Source organism: Marmota flaviventris, chromosome 12 (assembly GCF_047511675.1).
Source record: "Marmota flaviventris isolate mMarFla1 chromosome 12, mMarFla1.hap1, whole genome shotgun sequence".
Classification (NCBI taxonomy): Eukaryota; Metazoa; Chordata; class Mammalia; order Rodentia; family Sciuridae; genus Marmota; species Marmota flaviventris.
In genome coordinates, this window is record NC_092509.1 from 34244522 (window position 1) to 34267071 (window position 22550).

A 22550-nucleotide genomic window follows, 5' to 3' on the forward strand; every position below is an offset into this window, starting at 1 on the left:
ACCACTCTAAAAAAATTCCCAATTTCATGATTATAAAACAGACTCCTAATGTATTTTTTTATAGTAAGACTTATGATAAAAATCAGGTAAATGTTAATAATATATATTTTTTAAATTCTATGAAAAATAAGAGAACTTTGTAGCATAATGTACATTGATGAGAAACAAAATTTATTAAAAACTGTTAAAGTCAATGGGTAGCCATCTTCAGCAAAAAGAAGTCAGATTCCTACTCCTTATAATAATTATTATACAAGAGTTGAAATTGACACATCATTTTTCAGGGCTGGGGATATGGCTCATTTCTAGGGGAGTTGCCTAGCATGTGTGAGGCTTCACTCCCTACCCTACAAGCAAACAAACAAACTAATCCAACCCAAATCACACCAAATCAATCAACCCCTCCCAAAACAAAACAAAAAAACACATTTTTTTTTATAAGAACATTTGGAAACTAGGCAACAGAAAACCAACCACTCATAATGCAGTGATTCTAAAATAATCAGTACTTAATTCACCTCCTATTCTATTTGATGTGCATTTCTAAATAATTGTTTTCATAGTATTATTCAATTTTACATCTTGATTTCTATCATAAGCATTCTTTCTATATTAACACATGATTGTATAATAGTATTTAGTTATATTTTATGAATTTTACTTTTTAAACTGTACAGAACTTGGGAGTAGTCAAAGATTTCTGAATTATATCAACAGTTTAATTAGATTTATCTAATATAAAAAATAGTTCCAAAAATTTCTCCTAAATAATCTTCAATTATTGAACCACAGATAAGTTAAACAACAACAACAGGAAATTTGGCTTGCAAAATGCGCTAGTACAAAGATTTGGGAAGCTGTAAGTTTCTAAGGCAGTTTGGAGGAAAATAATAAATTAATTAAAGAAATTACTACATATGAAGAAGAAGATAGTCAAGAGAAAAAAAAACTTTGTTTTTATAGCTCAATGACTAAGATCTCAGAAATAGTATTTTCATAAATAGTAATACTTTCAGAAATAGTAATTTCATCTGCTATATATATTTTACCACAACTTGTAAAATTTAAAGTATTTTACTCTTTATCACTTATACAATTATTTTTTTTTATTATTTCTTACATGACAATAGTGGAGTGCATTACATTCATATTTTTTTTCATTACAATTCTTAATACATCTTTATATCACAATTTATCAAATCTGTTTGTATGTATGGTATGTTGACACCAAATTCACATCTTCATACATGTATTTTGTATAATGATGATCGTCTCCTTCCACTATCCTTGCTATTCACCTTCTCCCTCCCTTTCGCTCCCACCCCTATTCCCTATCTAGAGGTAAATTTCCACCCATGCTCTCCCTATTTTTTACAAAATATAATTGCCCAAAATTTTATTAATTTTGTACTTAAGTAAGGATTTTTTTAAAGTATCCTAGGGAAGTGACAATTATCATATACACTAATTAAAAGGCATTTTTCTTCTACTTTATTTGCTTTTTTAGTCAGAAAACTCTCATTTGAACAATTCCAGTAGTTCGAACAAAAATTTCTCAGTAGCCCTCAAGCTAGCCAGATAAACAAAGTAATCCAACCCCATCACAATCCTATTAGTCTTAACTAACAAAATATTTTGATCTATTACTTTTTTTTAACACTACCCGCAGGTCCAAAGCTTTCAGTTCAAAGTGAGAACACAAGTTTGAACTACATTATACCTACAAGTTATCTGTGATGTAGGAAAAACATACTGCAAATAAATGTAGCATTGAAAAACAGATATAAATAAAGAAATTTATCTAATTAAAAGGCAAAGCCTTACATGTACCTTTAATTAACATTCAAGTTTTCACTTGGGGTTGGGTCTTCTGTACATTTTTGAGTTAGACTGTTAGTGTTTAAATAAATCTCAGTTCTAAGAAAGGCCATTGTTGGCATCCACAGGGCAGTGCCCCTCCCCTCACCATCAATGTATCCCTATGTTTCATGAATGAGCTTAAAGTTCTTATTATACAAAGGATAGAATAAGAAGCATACTGGCATATGTGACTTGCTTCATACAACAATTCCAGCTACTCAGTGATGACCTATGATATCACTATTAGGAAGAGATTTCAAGATTCTATTGCCTTGTGCTGAAAGACAAGGATTTCTAGAAAGTGTCCCAGAGTCCCAGATATTGTCATTGGGAGGTCTTTAGAAGTGAACTTGAAACTGCACATTGCATACTGCACATAGAAATGACAGATATAATCACCCTGATAAAGTGGATATCCTAGTCATTATATTTCCTGGTCACAAATGGATGACTCAGCCTGTAAAAGGAGCAGTTACAGGGGCTATAAGTTAATTTTCTAAATACTCCTTGAGTTATAGCTTACATTTTTTTGCATGGAAATCTAGAAAATTATGTCATCTAAGAAACTACAAACAAACAGATTTAGTGAGTAAACACAGCTTTCCAGAGAAACCATTTTAAAAAGAAATAAAATAAAATTAACATAAAAATTATAGTAATCATATACTATTTATGTAATATTTTCTATGAAACAAATATCAATAACATATGAATTAATTAATCATCCTAAAAATCTTTATGTGAAGATAATTTTATTGTGCTATTTGATAGATAGGAAAACACAGATGATAGATAGACCATCTGTCACATGTTGCTACTTTACTAATTAAAGAGTCACCTGGACTCCTTTTATTTTCAGCTGGGTGATATACTGAAGCATTTGTGTAATATTTTTATTTTTCTGAATGATTGCTTCAGTCACTAAGAAAGGATATACACAGAGTATTATTGGTGATGTTTCCAATAAAGCCTGAATCCACAGAAAGAAGATGAATGTTGCTTTTCACAGATAAATATTCCTAAGTATATATTCAAACACTGGTGACAAGTGGGCTCTTCTGAGGCTGTTATGTCAATGAAAGGGGAGGTGCTGGGGGAAAATGGTTTTTACCCAAACCCTCCTCTCAGCTGATCAGCTTTCCACCAATCCTATCTCCGAGTCATGACTTAGTCATGAGTACAGATGCTTCTCTCTTTCACTTTTGTATAATTGCTGTCCTTGATTGGATCCATATTTCTGCCTCTGATATTTTTCTTGCTTATTCTTATCACTCAGCTCTAGCTTCTATATGGCTTTTCTCCAAGTCATTTATTGACACTTCCCACCCACAAACCCAGGGAGCCAGTGCCAATTAAATACAACATGTGTCCAGAGTAGTGGAAACCAAGATGCTCGCATATAATGCAAGTCCTAAGGCCACAGGGAAAAGAAATGTAGTAATGTTGGTAAATCTGCTGAATCTTCTGCTGACACTTGACAGTTTGGAGGAAGAATAAACCATCCCAGAGACTGCTAAGATGAGTTCTCCGGTGTTTGGAGGTATCTCAGAAAATCAGTTACACACAGTGTAACAGACAACATGCAATTTATCTTCTGTCCAGAAACCTTTGTGAACTGAACGTGTTACATGAAATTGGTAAACCAAATTGGAATGGATTTGTTTTTGTCTAGCATCTATCACTTCTATATCTTCCCTTCATTTACAGATCCCTGGGTATTCACAATCTCTACTCTCTGCTAACGATAATTTTAAAAGACAAAATAACTTTGCTTTCTCACTAGATTCTAAAAGTTAATGGATACATCAAGTTCTGTCTCATGAGGTTACACAATTGAAAGAAGATGGGGATGGGTATTTATAAATCAATCATTATAATAACTAACTCTGTTTCTCCCCTAAAATCCATTTTATTCCTGTTATTAAGTCCCTTTAAAAAGCAATAAATACTATTTGAAACTATAAATAAAATATTACTATGTGAAAGCCAGAACAAAAGAAGATATAAGATTTGGTAATATACTTCCTGAAACTCAATGAAGATAAAATGTATTCATTTTTTAAAAATCTTTCTTACTGGGGAATTAAAGCAGAAAAGCAAATGATTATTGACCCAATAAAATTATTGTAAATTTAGATGTAATATATCATGAGTTCAAAAAAGTAACAGGTGTTTCTATCTTGAGAAGAGAACTAAGTAGACTAGGAGCCAGGGGAAGAAAAGTAATTTATATTTTGCTTTTGCCTGTTGACTCTTCAAACATCCATGTATTCGTTTCTCTAATAATAAGAGTTCATTACTGAATGAACACTTTTATATTTTCTTAGTTACCACACGGCAAATGAAAAGAAAATAGACCTAAAATTCAGAAGTTCCTTATGAAACTTACAACTGGAAATTTGTATAGACAGGAAGACAGGGCATGTCCTTCATATAATCAAGGTAGGAAATATGCTTTTCATATTTGTTTTTTAATTCATTTCACCTTTGCTTTCTAATCTCATGTCCAAATGCTTGCAATTCCACACAATGTTTTAATTATGAATCACCATCTGTCCACATAGTTAAGTTTGGGAGCAGAGTTATCTGAATAACTATACATACCTCTTCCCTTTCCTATTACATAAAGCAGCAATTAACCCACCACCCTAATCCTAACTCATGCCAGTCATGTGCACCCATTATGGATTTGGGTAAAAATACCATCAGCAATGATGGCCACAGGCATTAAAGTTTAAATTCTCAAACTTAATTCTACTTTTTGAAGCATCTAAAAGATCACCCTAATAATACAAAAGAGCTAATTAAGGTATTCATACAGAAAGAAAATAAGCGGTGAGTTATGCAAATGACACACCTTAGTGATACCATTAATGGAAATATTTTTATGAAATGCATAGAGAATTAGCTTTGTATGGCCTGAAATATTTGTATTCTAAAAGATTTTAAAAATACAATATAAATAAATGCTTTCAGGTTTTGCTATCAGTGAACCAGAAAATAAGATTGTATTTCCGATTCATTTTGTGCATTATTTGTATGGCTGATTGAGGCTTGTGCATATTAAAATGTTCAGTAGGTAAATATTTTATCTTTGTATTTTATAAATAAATGACCCAATGTTTGGTTTTAATTTGAATTTTTTAACTAGGGACTTAAGTTTATTCATAGTGAAATATTATGAAATACAAAGCTCGGCCACAGTGAATTATATGTAAGTCTATATTTTTAAACTACTTTCTGACTTGAAATTGTATTGATCCTAGAAAACATGAGGCATTATCTTGAAGTTAATTTCAGTTTTAAATGAGTCTGTGTCTGTGTGGAGGGGATGGGGAAATAGATTTTAAGAAGATGTGGGAAATGGCAAGCAGCGAGGTAAGATGAAAGGGACTATAGTTTAGAGTGTCCACTTTATTTATTTGCACAGCTTGGATTCACCATGAAAACATTTCACTTTGTTTTTTTCCCACATCCAATGTAGAAACAGGTTCAAGAGGAATTTGTAGACACAAGGAGAATTGACAGCTCCTAGAATAGAAACCAATATGTTCCTTCTTAATAATCTCAGCCCCTGGCCTATTTGAAATGGCCTGCAATGAACTTTCTTTAGCCTGATTCTTTAGCCTGATATGTGGTTTCTTTTTTTTTTTTTCTTCCAAGCCTTGTATGGTTAATCATTGATTTAAGATTTGTAAGGCCGATGAGAATTTGTCACACAGGCCAGTCTGTTTATACCAGCTAGTCAATCACAGAAGAGATCCATCAAGTCAGTGGTCCAGAAGGCATCTAAATTGTTCTTAGTTTTTTTTTTTTTTCACTGCATCTTAATGGACCACAGTGATTAAACAATTCAAGTTATGGTTCTTGCACTGGCTCCTTCTCTTTTTCCACTAAATCTATCCTACATCAGGCACAGTAACCCAGGAATAAAGAAGTCCAGTGCTTGCAAGATCTCATCCAAATTCCTAATGTTCAAATTATATAGTTCCTGCCATCTTCATTGGACTCTCGTTCCAACCTTCCTTTCAAGATAAAGTGATTATCTTGACAGCCCTCCAAGCATACTCCACGTGGCTCAGCACTGTCACTTAGCTCGGCGTCCCCTTGTCTGGAATGCCCCTCCCCACTTCACCTTTTGCAGACTGTTTCTTTGCTTACTAAAATTTTATCTTCCTTTAGACCAAGACCAAAGGTGAGCTCTTTCACAAACCTGCTAATTGGTCCAACAAGAATCATCTCTTTTTTTGAGTGAGATCCTGCTCCATGAGCACTTACAGTCAGCCTTCTCTTAATGTTTATTTATGTCTTACTCCTCATCTTAGACTCTAAGCTCTTGAGCAGGAACTAGAGCTTATCCTTCCTAGTGTACAGTGAAGCTTCTTGTATGGTGTTTCTTAAAGGGGTTCAATTGATTATATGAATGAACAATGGAAAAACAAGCAAGCCATTTATTAATCCGAAAACTTGTACATGAGATTCTGGTTTTATTTTGAAGAAACTCAGTTATTTCTGCTATGCCTCTTTAAATGAGGTATAGAGATTTATATACAGAAGTTCCAGGCTAGAATATTTTAAGTAAAGAAAGAGAAAAAAAAAAAAAAAACCTTTATCTTTGTATCAGCATTTTCTCCAAAGAAGACAGAGATCATTCAAGACATCAGGTTTATCACTACTTGGGGGATCTTGTTGAAGGAAAACGGCACTTTGAAGCAGTAAAGATGACACAGACATCTACTTATCTGCTGGGTCTGTCACCAACCACTCCACTAAGACAACTCATCATCCACATCAGCTGAATCACTGATATGATTCAAAAATAAAACAACTTTAGAAATTGAAAATGCATCTTTTTTTTTAAACCACCATGTGTACAGATTTTAAACACATGATTTAAGAATTCACTTTTTAAAATGCAATGGAACACTGGTAACTTAAACATCAGAAAACAATAATTATCTGTATTCTTTATCAACATGCACACAGTGAACCAAGAAGACATAGTCTTTGGGTACTATGATTTCCATATAGTCCTTTTTAAAAAAACAAAATGCTTCATAAAGTCCTCTGCTGGACTTTGTAATTTGTGTCTGAAGATATACACTTGTTTCATCTTGCTTTTTAAGAGCAGAATAACCAAAGCATCTCATACAAACTTTTGCTACATCCTTCAAAGTGATGTACCGATTCCAATTTTTCTCCACTTTAAGGTATTGTCTTAAATGTCTAGATTTTTTTTTTTCATGTAGTACAGGTGATTGAATCCAGACCATCATGCATGCTAGGTAAGAGTCACTGAGGTACATCCCCTGTCCTTATTTACTTTATTATTATTATTTTATTTGGTGGTGCTGCAGATTAAACCCAAGGCCTTGTGCATGCAAGGCAAGCACTCTACCACTGAGCTGTATCCCCAGCGCCACCCCCATCTATTTTTACTTATTTATTTATTTATTTTTGGTACTGGAGATTGAATTCAGGGCCACTTAACCACTGAGTCACATCCCCAGCTCTATATTTTGTAATTTATTTAGAGATAGGGTTTCACTGAGCTGTTCAGAGCCTCACTGTTGTTGAGGCTGGCTTTGAACTCACGATCCTCCTGTCTCAGGCTCCTGAGCTCCTGAACTGCTGCACCATCATATCTAGCTATCATCTCTTTTTATTTTGAGACAGGGTCTCTGTAAGTAACAAAGTTGTTCAGGTTGGCTTTGAACTTGAGTTTCTTCTGCCTCAGCCTTCCCAGTGCTGGCATTATAGGCATCTCACTTAGATTTATCTTCTTAATGTTTATTACCTACCTAATTAACAATTAATGACTCAAACTAACCTTTAAAGCTTTATTTAAAATTGTCCCAACCTGTTTTCTAATCCTAATATACAACTTTTTTTTTTGAGTAAACATTTCCCTAACTTCACTCACTCAAACTCATTTATATATTATCTCAAACATATTCTCCCTATTTCCTCTTCTGTATACTCACTCTGACGCTCTCCCCAGGACCTACTCTTCCTTCTTTATAAAACTATAGAAATTGTGGGACACTCTAATTATTTCTCCATAAAGTCATAAATGAGTCTCACAGATGTTTGAACTTCATCATTCCTGGAAAATTGTATCTTATCCTTTGTATTTTCAGTTTCACCTTATCTAACTGTACATTTGGCTACCTCTTTCTAAAGCATAAGGAGCTTAACATGCCTTTGCTAAAAGAAGATGCTCAAAAAAAAACTTTTGTTTGTTAGTATTTCTAATTATAAATTTTTTCCCCTGAAACCTATTTACCTGAAGTCTAGGATTTTATATTAAAATATGGCATGGTTTGCATATCATCCAGAAGACCAATAAGGAGACCCAGTGAAGGAAGGAGACTCAGCTCTATGGTGCTCTAGGTGTGGACATTCTTAGTCTTTCCAATATGCCTTTGAATTTCTTTTTTTGCTTGCTTCTTTCCCTACTGTTCCTTTTTAGTTATTGTCGATTTTAACTCATTCTTTTACTTTCTCTCCCCTCTGCCTAAGGCCTACAGTGATGTACTCTGGCGTTTTGCTTGTCTCCGTTCGAAGCACTTGAGGATTAACATACCTCTTAACTTCTGGAATATAGTGTGCATAATGACAATTGCTTTGGTAAGATATTGCTAATTGTCAAACAAACCTCCATGTTTGTGGAGAATAGCAAAATTTTAACAATTCAACCTGGTTTTCAGTGTTGATTTTTAAGACTCTCAAGTTGTCAGTCAACAAAGGTGGCATTATTCAGAAACACCCAGCTCAAGCTAATTTGCACGGTGTTGTGTGTGTGTCAAGATACTCACATCTATCAACTACATACATTAGAAGAAAATAAAAACACACCAAAAGCTCCCTTAAGAACCTTTTTCTCTAGCTCTATTCCAATTTCTGCCACTTGTATAGGCTTATCGTATAAAAAAAGTGAATAAAAACTTAGAAGGAAAGCAGAGGTGAATCTAAGCTGAACATTATGCTATTTTTTATTTTGTGCTAGAAGGTTTTTCCAAAGCTATATTCTCTTAGCTTATACGCATATCCTCACAACTTCTTGCCACAAGACAATGTTTTTCCCAATAAATATCACTCTTGAAATATGGGATAAATTCAAAGTAATGACTATAGTGAAACTATAGATTATTTAAGGTGAATGGGTAGAAAACCACTTACCCCCAGTTGCCACAGTGATTTCACGTAGGAAATGGCCATAAAATGGAAAATCGAAGGACAGATTCACTCTCTGCAAGGAACAACACCAGAAAAAAAAAAATCAATAATGTGCAGAATAGTAAAAGTAAAATGAAGAGCCTTTCACTTAAAAAAAAAAAAAAAAACTGATGCTTCTACTTTCCCCCATTATTACTGTAGTTGACCTTTAAAAACTGAATCCTGGATGGTATTAAAGAATACTTTCCCTGGTAATTGTTTGAAGTATGTGAAAAGATTAAAGTTTTGCTGTTCTGTTGACCTACTCCTAACTCACAAAGACTATCTACATCAAGCTATTCTCTGTACCATCACTATTGGTTTTAGTTGTCCATTGAAAGTTAAGTTCTATCACCCTGATCAGGGGTTCTTGGTAGTTTGTCTAATTCCTGCAAAATAGTAGAGTATGTTATATGTCAGACTCATTGAAGGAAAATCAAAAGATTTTTATCTTACACTGTTACATATTCCATTTGTTTTCTGTATATCCCATAATGAAAGGTAGCTTCACAGTAGAAAATATCTTGCACCTACAGATATAGAACTGGAGACTTATTTTTTTTTTTAAATAATGAGTTCTCCAGACTTAGCATATTATGTCTATTTTGCAAAAGCACAAAGTTGTATGATAAATAATCCTGGTTACTAGAGAGATACTTTTATTTGATATAAAGGAATATTGGAGCATCTTAGAAAGTTCATTCATAAATTATGCCCTTCTTTTTTTCTAAAAAGGGGCCTGAAAGTTTGGATCTTAATTGCTAAAAGAAAACACACACACACACACATACACACACACATTCATGCATGTGAGTTTTTAAAAATAACTTTCGTGAAAATTAAAAACCACAATACAACAAAACACAGATCCTAGCATTTGCTGTGTACTTGAAATGATAATGAAGTAGCTATATTATTGCTAGGGAAAAAATAAGAAAAACACTGAATTACAACAACATGATCACCTGAAATAAAATAATCCAAAGAAAAACTAATTAGTTTATAGCCGAACCGCAACTACAAGCTACCTACAGGCTTTTATGTTAAAATTCCACAATTTCTACTTTATATCTCTCCCAATATACAAATTAAAAAAAAAAAAAACAGAAAAATGTATCTGTTGGAAGTTAGCTGTTTTCCATTTTGCAAATGATTGCTTTTTTTTATATCCATCAGAGATTTCTAATGACTTGGCGTGAAATTAATCATTCAAAATTTACAGTGACTTTCAATTAGGTTTTCTTTCCTTTTCAATGAAAGCCACATTTTCATAAAAAGGTTTCTTTTGTGCTGACTAATGGGGACAACCAAACCCATTTTCACTGCAGTACCTGTAAAAAGTGGCCACTAATAACACAAAGATGAAAGCTGTAATAGCAAATTCATTCATCTCAAAGAAGTCAGAAATAATCTCATACAGGCACTTGCTGTCCATATGGTTTTCCATCATTCCAATTTGCTTCCATGCTCATCAGTAAACTGGTAAAATTTACACCCTCAAGCATTCTTATCTCACCACTGGAAATGGGTTGCTTTAAACATCTGTCATTAACAACCTCTATCAACTACCAAGGATGACCTAGAGAGATATGACCTGAGTTTTCTTAGCCATTGCAACTATTTAAATTTGTTTCAAATTAGATAAAGATACATAAATACTGACATAAATTAAAGACCTTTTCTTGAGAAACAAATAGATTCTCATAGAAAATTTACAAATACACCACCCTTGTATACAACAGGAATAACTGAAATGCTTCCCTGTTGAAATGAGCAGTTGATCTTAGTTACTGCCATGACCTGCTGCACTCTGATACAGAATAGCAACGGCAATTTAGGAAGACGCTATCTTCTACGAAGCTGTGAAATCCATGCATTTCTCTTCAGTCACTATGACACTTGTCCCCCTGTGTAGGTCCTATTGTGTAGTTTTTTTCTCATAGGTGTCTTGGTTCCAGTTCCCCTGAAGCACACTGTCTAGTGTATCACTCCCCCTCTTCATATCATTCAGTCTAGAGTGTCATTGTCACTGGTAATGATATCAACATAGTGAAAATCAGTTCTAAGACCCACCACTAACTGGCCCCTGCCACTTTGAAGCTTTCTCTTTTACGCTGCCTGCTCCAGCCAGGTGTAAAGGGCATCTCTTAGTTTCTTGCATCTGCCATTCTTAACCTTGAGCTCTTGTCTTTCCTCATGACATCTCTTCTTACTGGAATAGTCGCTCAACCTTGGTCAGTCATGGCTTCCATGCCTTAAAGCCTTGGTTTAGTTTGGGTTACCTCCCAAATCGACCCAGATAGAAGGATTTGGGGAAAATATTCTTTTTAGAATGTAATCCTAGAAGGCATTTGCTAAAGGATGTGGGAAACATGAGACAAAGAAAACAGTCAAATAAATAACAGAATGTGTTACCATTATAGCCCCTTGAGAATCAGGCCCTGTGGAGGCATTAAGAAACAGCAGAGAAAACAACTTGAGATTGGAAATTGCTAGTATGTGACAAACAGCCTCCCACAGTTTCAGGATGGGCAAAAGTATCAATAGGAGCAGCAAATGTGAGATCGCAGGGTTCTACCTTGACTTTTTAGCTCAAGACACATGTTCCAGATATCTCTCACCTAACATTCTCAACATACACGTACACACCTAAAGCACTGCATAAATCACTGCATAAAGCACTGCATAAAGCTCATATTACAACCACTTCAAAGGGAAAAATCACTCAGAATGACTGGTTAAGAATGGTCCCATATAGTTCAGTTGATAGAGTGCTTGCCTTACATGCAGAAGGCCCTGGGTTCAATCCCCAACACACACACACACACACACACACACACACACACACACACAAAAAAAAAAAAAAGAATGGCCCCAGTGGGTAATTAGAATGTGCACCTAGGTATGGTGGATGACAAAAGCAATGCTTTTTCTTAATAACTGAGATAATAAAACAAAGTGATGGGTCACATGTAAAGGCAAAATTTGGAAAGTTTTTATCTCACCTAAAAACATACACATACCTACACATGACACAGTTAAGCACTAGAACTTCAGGAAGCACTTGGCAACTAAATGTTTACATATTCAACATAATTACCTCTGAATAATCAATCATTACTTTGTCTCAGTGTGGCATGGAAAACATATGTAAGGGGAATGTAAAGGGGTGTTTTATTTGCTTGTTCATTCATCCAGACAGCCATTGAACAACCATTTATTCATCACCTTGTAAACACCAGACACTGAGTCAGGCACTTTGTGGAGAACCGGAGTAAGTCCCACTGGGCCCCCTCAGTGATGGAAAAGAACATCATTCAAGGGTAAACAATACAACCATGCAGGGGAGAGTAAGAATGACAGAAGACAACGACCCAGAGCACAAGGCAATGGAATGGATTCTTTAAAAGAACCTGTCACAAGTGGAATGAAAGGGGTACACGAACATATATCAAGTAAAACTGAAAGAACTTCTTGATTATTGGACATAAAGGTTTGGATTGAGTGGGGGAAATCTAGAATGAAGCAGACTTCTGACTTCTAACTTGTTGAATATGAACCACAGTGCCATCAGCTGAGAAAGTAACTACAGAAAAACAGCTATTTGGTTAGTTTTGAGAAAATTTGCCGCATTACTTTTTTGTTATGTATCCTCTGATTATATACTAAAAATTAATTAAAAATGACCCCAAACTGTCTAGGAAACAAAAAACTCTTCTACAATTAAAGAGGTTAACAGAGTCTTGGGCATTGTCACCAAAAGCCATAGCAAATAAAAAGAGACATCACAGAGAAACTATGGTATAAATTACTGTACATATCATACTACCTTGAATCCCTTAGGAAATGTTTAATGTTAAGGGAATAGAAAGTTCAGGAAAGTGGTCATGTGAAGGCTCAATAAACCGATTTATAGTCTGAGTAAATTATAGAATAAAAGCTCAAAAGTGCAGTATGTGCAAGGCCCTCGTTCTATCCCCAGCAATGGTTAAAAAAAAAAAAGTGTTTTTTAAAGCTCTGAAGTGATATCTTGAACATCATGAGAGACACAATAAAAGTGACTAAAATTGTTACCTAGTTTCTTATGCTTCAGAGAAAGGGGTTAACTATTGGAAAAATGGAGATGGTAATTTTGAGACAAGCAAAAGAAGTACTAGTTTTTCACATGGTGCAGGCTAAATTGATTTGACAATCTGGTAGAATATACAGAGTCCAGGTGGTTTGGTGTAAATTCATGGCAGCTATAGCCATATGTGATTGTGGCCTTTAAAACCAGATGGTGCTTCCATGAAAATGTCCCGTTGAACTTTCTGTTGGCCACAGGCTGTTGTGTTGGGGACCATATGACTAGATTTCTAAGAATGCCCACATCCTCTTACCTTTTTACACATTTTTGATGCCCATTGCTATTCAGTTTTAGATTAATTATTATAATCCCCCCTAATCTTTTTAATACAATAAAAATTATAATCCCAAACATACCCTCTTGTCATTTAACTTCTTTGCTTATTTCTCAGTAGTCTTATAAAGACAAATTAATTAACCAAAGCTTGCAAAACCTTGAAGATAGAAACCTCTTAGTAAGAGTTAAGAATCTAGAGTGGCCATATTTATGATCCTCAAATTCATTTCTATTTTTTGTTTTAAGATAAAATAAAAGCTCAGTATAATAATATTATGTAGAATAATAAAGCTGTATATACTGGTTGGTCCAAGTCTCTTTATTTCATCTTTATAAGGCATGATACTGCTAAAAACAACTACTGGTCAGAAAATCTAAGATAACAAAGGTTTTCATAATTGCTGATTTCATGGGTTCATGGCAGCATAAGATCTATAGAATACAGGGGTTATGAATACACTCAAAAATGAATAAATGCATTAATCATTAATTTTTGCAGACTTATGTCAATAGTCTATTTATATTCATTTAAATAATATTTTGTTTTAGGGACACATGCTTGACTCTTGAAAGAGTCAAATAGGTGTGACATTATTAATATTTTTGGTAAAGGGAGATTTATGCTACTTTTTCAAAAAATAATTTCAAAAAGGAGATCAAATAAAATACTATTTTTAGCTCATTTCTTTATTCCCAGTGTAAAATTTGAGATGAATTGCAAAAGTTAAGGAAAATACATTTGCTTTATTTACATGGATATTAAATACTGGATATTGCATGGATATAAAAGTACTCACTTATTTTTATGAAGGTTCATATCTCCAATAAATATAAATGATTTCACAAACATTACATAAAACCATAATAAATCTAATTTAATTTGGTGTGATATCTTCCTCCGAAATGCACTTCACAGTTAACTTTCTTGAAACTGAATAAGGTCTGCATAAAATTCATTCACCTACAAATGCTAAGATTATTACAGTCTTATTCCTTTGCTAACCATGACACAGATGTTCCAATCTTCTTTTAAATCAACTAAGTGGAACTTTATTTTTAAAATTTCAATCATTATTTTCTAATTTTTGAGTGATCTAGCATGATTTTGGAATTGGAGAGAACTGAAATTATGTTCCAACATTCTGATTTAGTAGCTTATATGATTTCATAAATGATTTAGCTGTCTTAAATGACAGTTCACTCACCTGTGATGTGTAAGTAGACTTCTTTAAAAGCTTGTTAAAGGGATCAGATAACTGAATTGTACCTGGACCTTTATAAACCCTGTGTAAATAATGGTTAACATTAGTTATGTATGTGAAGCTGCCTACCACTGCAATAATTATTTAAATCTAATTTTCTAAAAAAAAAAATAGCCCTTATTTTATTCCTAATACATAGCTAGAAGTGATCTGATGTGTGTTCTTTGTGATACAAATATACATCATCACAACATTTAATAAAAAGGATCAAACCAATGCAGGGAAATCTCTAACCACATTGGTAACTAGACAATATATTACTGAGCAATGTCATGATTCCTGCATCTTTGTTACGTTGAAATAATCATAACTACTGTACTTATTGGTGTTAGGAGAATGGGATCAGCATTTTCAGTGAAGAAACAAACTCTGGCAGGAATCACCTTAACACATGATGCAAGTTAGCCCTATCACTAATTAGACATTCTGGCATCATTTATATCTTCATCTATTTTCTATTGCTATAACAGAAAACCTGAAATTGCATAATATATAAAGAACAGAAAATCTTTTTTCTCATAGCTCTGGAGATTAGGAAATACCAGATCAATGGGCTGGCATCTGGTGAGGGTATTCCTGCTGCATCATCCCATGATGAACATCAGAAGGGTAATGGAGTGTGTGTGTGTGTGTGTGTGTGTGTGTGTGAGAGAGAGAGAGAGAGAGAGAGAGAGAGAGAGAGAGAGAACACACCAGATCCACATTTAGAGCAAACACATGATGACTAACCCACTCCTGCCATAATGGTGTCCCTTCAGGAGAGCAGAGTCCCCATGATCTGGTCGCTTCTTATTGGGCCCCATCTCCAAATACTGCAGCATTAAGGGGTGAGTTTCCATCACATGGATGCTGGGAAACACATTCAAATCTTACCAATATACCTCCTGATACAATGCATTAAAGAAGAACAAAAGACCATTCCCATTTCCTTCTTCCTAAAAGCATTTAATCATGAAGAAACAACAGAGACCCCAAATCTGGGACATTATACACAATAATTGGCCAATACTCTTCAAAAGCTTTAAGTTCATGAAAGACAAAGAGAGACTGAAGGACTGCCATAGATTAGAGGAGAAGAGATATGATGAATAAATGCAAAGTAGTTCCTAAATTGGAGCCTGAATTTTTTTTTTAAAAGGATAATTTGGGAATAACAAGCAAAATTAGAATAAAGCCTGCAGAATAGTTAAGAATGTGGTACCAGTGTTAATGTCTTGGAATTAATCATTATACTGTGGATATATAGAGTATTAACATTTATGGAGCTAAGGGAATCTCTTGGAATCTTCTGCAAGCTTTTTATAATCTTGAAATCATTTCAAAGCAAAGCTTTACCAAAAACAAAATAAACAAACAAACAAAAAAAGAGCTATATAGTAGGTAACAAAACCAAGATTTCAGTCCAAATATATTTGACTCCAAGACCGAGTCTTGACAACTACATATTTGTATCTCCCTTCTATTATACTAGGTGATTCATCTCCCCTCCCTCCCAATCAGGCCTTTAATAACTGTGTTTTCTACTAGAACCATTAATATTTTCAGGCCTTCATGTTTGTGGTCCTGGTAGACATAACAATTTAATTGTTGGCCCTTTGTGCCTCCCTATAGGTCAGCTGATGGCACCACAGACAGTCACACAAGTTTGCTGAATAGAAGAAGGAAAGAAAGAGCATGAAAGTCCTGGGGACAGGAAATCTACCCAATTGCCCCATCACCTGTTTCTTACCCTGCTTTGTTCTAATTTTTCTTAAAACAAAGTGATCATGAAACAATTAGAAAGCACACAAATGCACAAGGCCAACACCACAAAAACAGGAAATCTGAGAAAAGCAAAGAGCCATTTTCTCAAATCAAAAATATAGGGTCAGCTGGGCATGATGGCCCACTCTTATAATCTCAGCAGCTCTGGAGGCTGAGGCAGGAGGATGGTGAATTCAAAGCCAGTCTCAGCAATGTAGTGAGGTCCTAAGCAAATTAGGGAGACCCTGTCTCTGAAGAAAAATATTGAAATGGCTGGGGATGTGGCTCAGTGGTTAAGCACTGCTGGGTCAATCCCCAATATCCACCACCCAGAAAGCAAAACCAAAACAAAATAAACAAACAACAACAAAAACAGAGTCCCAGGAAAGGACAGAGCACAGCATAGGCGGAGCCACCTGAGCCTGGTGGTAAAGTGTGCTCCCTTTAATCACCAATGATTGCCCATCCTCCATTACTCTATTTTTTCAGATATTGGGGTCTCAGAGGCTTCCATTTCTTTCAAGGACAGAGCCAGGGGTTTATTTTCTAAACTTCAAAAGCTATTTATTTTCTTTTCAAAAATTCTCATTGGTAATTGTTTTTTTCTATCAAGAAAAATAACTGAAATAATTTCACTTAAAAGTAATGTAAATTTCAAGGTAGTGGAATGGTATAAATATAAGTGCAATCATGTGCAGCCTTATATTTCATCAACCACAGACCATCAACACAACAGTGGTCCCCTAAGATTAAGCCATTTAACTTTCTTGTAAATACACTACAATGTTGGCACAATGACAAAATTATCTGAGGACACATTTCACAGAATAATTCCCTTTGTTCAGTGATGCATGACTGAATAGACCCATGGATGGAAAAAAAATGTAAATTGGTAGGTTTCTACAACAAGCAAATATTAGAAAGGATAAAACATGGGGAGGCAGGTAAGTGCAGACTAGAGCAATGCAAACTTCTTTTGCTATTATTTTGTGTGAAGTAAGAACCTGCTTCCAGGTCATAAATGAGCCTCGCGGGAGTCGATAATAAAATAGTGCAGTGGGCAGGATAATTAGTAATGCTTTTACCATGTAGGTTTTGAAAAGAAAAAAAAAATGGAATTCTAACCAATTCTCATACTCTGGGAAGAGTCAACAAGACATGGGTCGTTAATCCAGTGACTGAAAACACTGGAAACCTAATTAAAAGATCAAAATGTTCATGGAAAAGAGCTAATCAATATGCAAATATACAGACAGGGAACTGGCTACTTCTTTCCAAAACACAATCCATCAATGGCATTGATTTTCTGAGTTGGAGATTCTAACCTGCTCAGCACTTTTTTTCAGAGCAGAACTGAACACTTAATCAGCCCCACCTACGGAATGACCCTCTTCAGAGGAATATTCATACACTGGACAACAAAATGTAAACATTTTAATGTTACCTGATGCTGGCTCCTCTGGACTTGAGATGAAGTGAACCCTTACCATATCTCACCTTGCATGGTTCTCAGCAAGGTGAGACTTGGTGAGAGTTCTTTCCTATACTTGCAAATCATTCAAATTAGTAAGGGGAATATTTGCTATCAGGCAAAGTTCAGAGAATCACTGTTCAAGAGAAAGTGCATCAGAATTTTGTAAAGTTACTTCTGGATTTTTCCCACTGCTCTAGTAGCCAGGAAGTGGACTTCCCCAGGCTTCTCAAATCTGAATGTGCAAATGAATCACTTAGGGCTCTGGTTCTAATTCAGATTCAGATTGAGGGGGTTGAAATCCTACATTTCTAACAAACCCTCAGGGCTGCTTACTCTCCCTCTGACCCTCTGGATGCTAAGGCTCTGTGTAATATAAATGGACTTTGAAGCTCTAAACCCATTGCTGTAAGAAAACTCTGGCAAGTGTGACATGGGTTAAAAAGCTGAATAGATTAGTTTCTGGATAACATCATCTCACTTTATTTACTTGGTGGCACTTACATGGCCCGGAATTTTCCATCAAAGGAACTGAAGTGTAGAGGTACCTGCTAGCCAAGCACCTTTAAAGCAATGACTTGCAAAACCTTTTTTTCAGCCTGAGTACACATGGGGGATGTGGCAGTTTTGTTACTTCCTTGGCCAGTGATCCTTGAACAGGGCAGGGCAGCAAAATATTCCTATGAGTTTATCATTTACAGCTTGAAAAAAATCCTTCCTGTCCTCAGCTGATAGTAATCCTTCCTTCAGGGAACACACTCTCTAATTTCTAGTCAGTGGCAAATGACTGTTTTAAAATTAAATATTTGCATGATAATAATTATTATGAACATCTTTAACATGGTACCATGTGCTGTTTCAAGTGTTGTACAAATGTTAAATCATTGACCCCTAATGATCACCTTAGGAGGCAAATGCTGTTATATTTTCCATTATGAGGAAAGTGATGAGGAAAGAGTAAATGACACGCTCAAGGTCACACAGCTAGTAGTTGGCAAAGTAGGGACTCAAATCCAAGCAGTCTGGTTCTAGGTCTCTGTGTATCAAGAATTCAGCTAGCCACCCATCGACTGAGAAAAGGTGAGTGACATTTATCTACTGACATTTTCTCCAGAGCGCTCATGGATAACAGAGAATATATTAGATCACTTTGTACGACTTTCCATTTTTATATAAAAAAAGGTGTCCATCCTCCTCAAATGGAGAAATGAGATTAAACTGCCATGAAGTATGATGAAATAAGTATGATTTTTTTCTTTTTTAATAAAGTAAATTCTTATTTTGGGAAGTTGATATTTGCTAGATGCATACAAATTAATCACTGTGGATTTCATAGGCATCAATCTTCAAGGCTCCCTAAAGATTCCCCCCCAGGTCTAAAATTTGATTCCTGACTTCAGGAAAAGTTACAAGGGTAACTTACATGAATAGTAACATATATCTACTTATGTATTAATGTTAAGTAGGTATTTGTACTAAATGGCTACTTCTTTCCAAAACACAGTCCATCTATGGCATTGATTTTCTGAGTTGGAGATTCTAACCTTCATCTTAAGGTATAAAGCCCATTTCTCTGGCACACAGAGAAATAAAATCCACTTAGTATAATCATGTTAGTTTTGTGGAAGAGAAAAAAAGACAGAGCCTTTTCCATAATAGGTGATCAAATAATAGTCTGGACACAGCAAATGCATCTCAATATTGGTAAATGACCTAAGTCTAGCAATAATAGTAAAATGAATCAGTAATAAGATTTGTAAATATTTAATTACAAAGTAGTGCCATAACATCTCATTTAAATCTATTGTTATGTTGTAGGCAGGACAGATATAAATACTGTAATAATTTAGTAAAGAAAAAAAGAGAAAATTTGCTGCCTTTCTCCAGGTCTTACAAGTTATAATTAACTTAAATTTGGATCTTATGGTATCTTGCTTTTGATCCCTTGTTACTTTTAAACAACTTAACTGGTTATCATTTTTGAAATGCACAGCTGTTTCCTAGGAGGTTGAAGAATAGACTGAGCTTATTAAATATTAGGAAAAAAATCCATTGACATTTTATAACTATGAGGATTGTCTGAGTATTTATAACTTGATCAGAATAAAAATATAAATAGTATTGAAAAAAATATTGCATTATATCATAACAAGTACATTTCTGCTATAGATTGGATGTGGAATGTCTCCTCAAGTGAAAAAGTGACAAAGGGCCAGATGGGCCCTATGAGAGGTTATGGAAATTGTTAAGAGGTTGGGCCTTACTGGTAGGGAGGAATAAAGTCATTGGAGGCATGATCTCAAAGGGGATAATGGGTGGGACAAGACCACTACCCCGGATTACAATCTTTAGCTAAAGCTTGCTATTTTTGGCTGTCTGAGGGGAAGGCTCCACTCAAACTTGGATGCCCATACATTCTGTTGTTACCCCAGGTTTCTTTGACTACTGTAACATTAGAACTTCAACTCATTGTTTTGAACCCAAGCAATTATTTTGTTTTAAGAAACAAGTAAATAAGTCCCATTTGTTGATTCTTGTTATCAACTTTTGTGCTATGGGTGTCCTATTAAGGAATTTGGAGCCCGATCCTACAATATGTAGATCGGCGCCAACTTTTTCTTCTATCAGACGCAGGGTCTCTGATTTGATATCTAGCTCCTTGATCCACTTTGAGTTAACTTTTGTGCATGGCGAGAGGAGGGGATTCAGTTTCATTTTGTTGCATATGGATTTCCAGTTTTCCCAGCACCATTTGTTGAAGATGCTATCCTCCCTCCATTGCATGCTTTTAGCTCCTTTATCAAATATAAGATAGTTGTAGCTTTGTGGATTAGTCCCTGTGTCCTCTATTCTGTACCATTGGTCCACCCTCCTGTTTTGGTATCAGTACCATGCTGTTTTTGTTACTATTGCTCTGTAGTATAGTTTGAAGTCTGGTATCGCTATACCGCCTGATTCGCACTTCCTGCTTAGAATTGCTTTTGCTATTCTGGGTCTTTTATTTTTCCATATGAATTTCATGATTGCTTTATCCATTTCTACAAGAAATGCCATTGGGATTTTGATTGGCATTGCATTAAACCTATAGAGAACTTTTGGAAATATCGCCATTTTGATGATGTTAGTTCTGCCTATCCATGAACAGGGTATATTTTTCCATCTTCTAAGATCTTCTTCTACTTCTCTTTTTAGGGTTTTGTAGTTTTCATTGTATAAATCTTTCACCTCTTTTGTTAGGTTGATTCCCAAGTATTTTATTTTTTTTGAGGATATTGTGAATGGAGTGTTTTTCCTCATTTCCGTTTCAGAAGTTTTGTCGCTGATATACAGAAATGCCTTTGATTTATGAGTGTTGATTTTATATCCTGCCACTTTGCTGAATTCATTTATTAGTTCTAGTAGTTTTTTTGTAGACCCTTTTGGGTCTTCTAGGTATAGAATCATGTCATCTGCAAATAGTGATAATTTAAGTTCTTCCTTTCCTATTTTTATGCCTTTAATTTCTTTCGTCTGTCTAATTGCTCTGGCCAGTGTTTCGAGAACTATATTGAATAGAAGTGGTGATAGAGGGCATCTCTGTCTTGTTCCAGATTTCAACAAATGGGACTTACTTAAACTGAAAAGTTTTCTCTCAGCAAGAGAAACAATAAAAGAGGTAAATAGGGAGCCTACATCATGGGAACAAATTTTTACTCCTCACACTTCAGATAGAGCCCTAATATCCAGAGTATACAAAGAACTCAAAAAATTAAACAATAAGAAAACAAATAACCCAATCAACAAATGGGCCAAAGACCTGAACAGACACTTCTCAGAGGAGGACATACAATCAATCAACAAGTACATGAAAAAATGCTCACCATCTCTAGCAGTCAGAGAAATGCAAATCAAAACCACCCTAAGATACCATCTCACTCCAGTAAGATTGGGAGCCATTATGAAGTCAAACAACAACAAGTTCTGGAGAGGATGTGGGGAAAAGGGTACTCTTGTACATTGCTGGTGGCACTGCAAACTGGTGCGGCGAATCTGGAAAGCAGTATGGAGATTCCTGGGAAAGCTGGGAATTGAACCACCATTTGACCCAGCTATTGCCCTTCTTGGACTATTCCCTGAAGACCTTAAAAGAGCTTACTACAGGGATACTGCTACATCAATGTTCATAGCAGCACAATTCACAATTGCTAGACTGTGGAACCAACCCAGATGCCCTTCAATAGATGAATGGATAAAAAAAATGTGGCATGTATACACCATGGAGTATTACGCAGCACGAAAAAATGACAAAATCATAGAATTTGCAGAGAAATGGATGGCATTAGAACAGATTATGCTTAGTGAAGCTAGCCAATCCCTAAAAAACAAATACCAAATGTCTTCTTTGATATAATGAGAGCAACTAAGAACAGAGCAGGGAGGAAGAGCAGGAAGAAAAGATTAACATTAAACAGATACATGAGGTGGGATGGAAAGGGAGAGAAAAGGGAAATTGCATGGTAATGGAGGGAGACCCTCATTGTTATACAAAGTTACATATAAGAGGTTGTGAGGGGAATGGGAAAATAAACAAGGAGAGAAATGAATTACAGTGGAT

At 35.1% G+C, this 22550-nt stretch overlaps 1 protein-coding gene across 1 annotated transcript in view; it reads right to left on the minus strand.

Moving 5' to 3' along the window:
- The window catches only part of Plxdc2 (plexin domain containing 2), a 431569-nt gene that overhangs the window by 177326 nt on the left and 231693 nt on the right, over positions 1 to 22550 (minus strand). The window contains exon 5 of the mRNA XM_027928684.3: positions 9043 to 9112. Within this exon, the coding sequence (XP_027784485.1) occupies positions 9043 to 9112 (70 nt within the window). The remainder of the gene's footprint in view (positions 1 to 9042; positions 9113 to 22550) is intronic.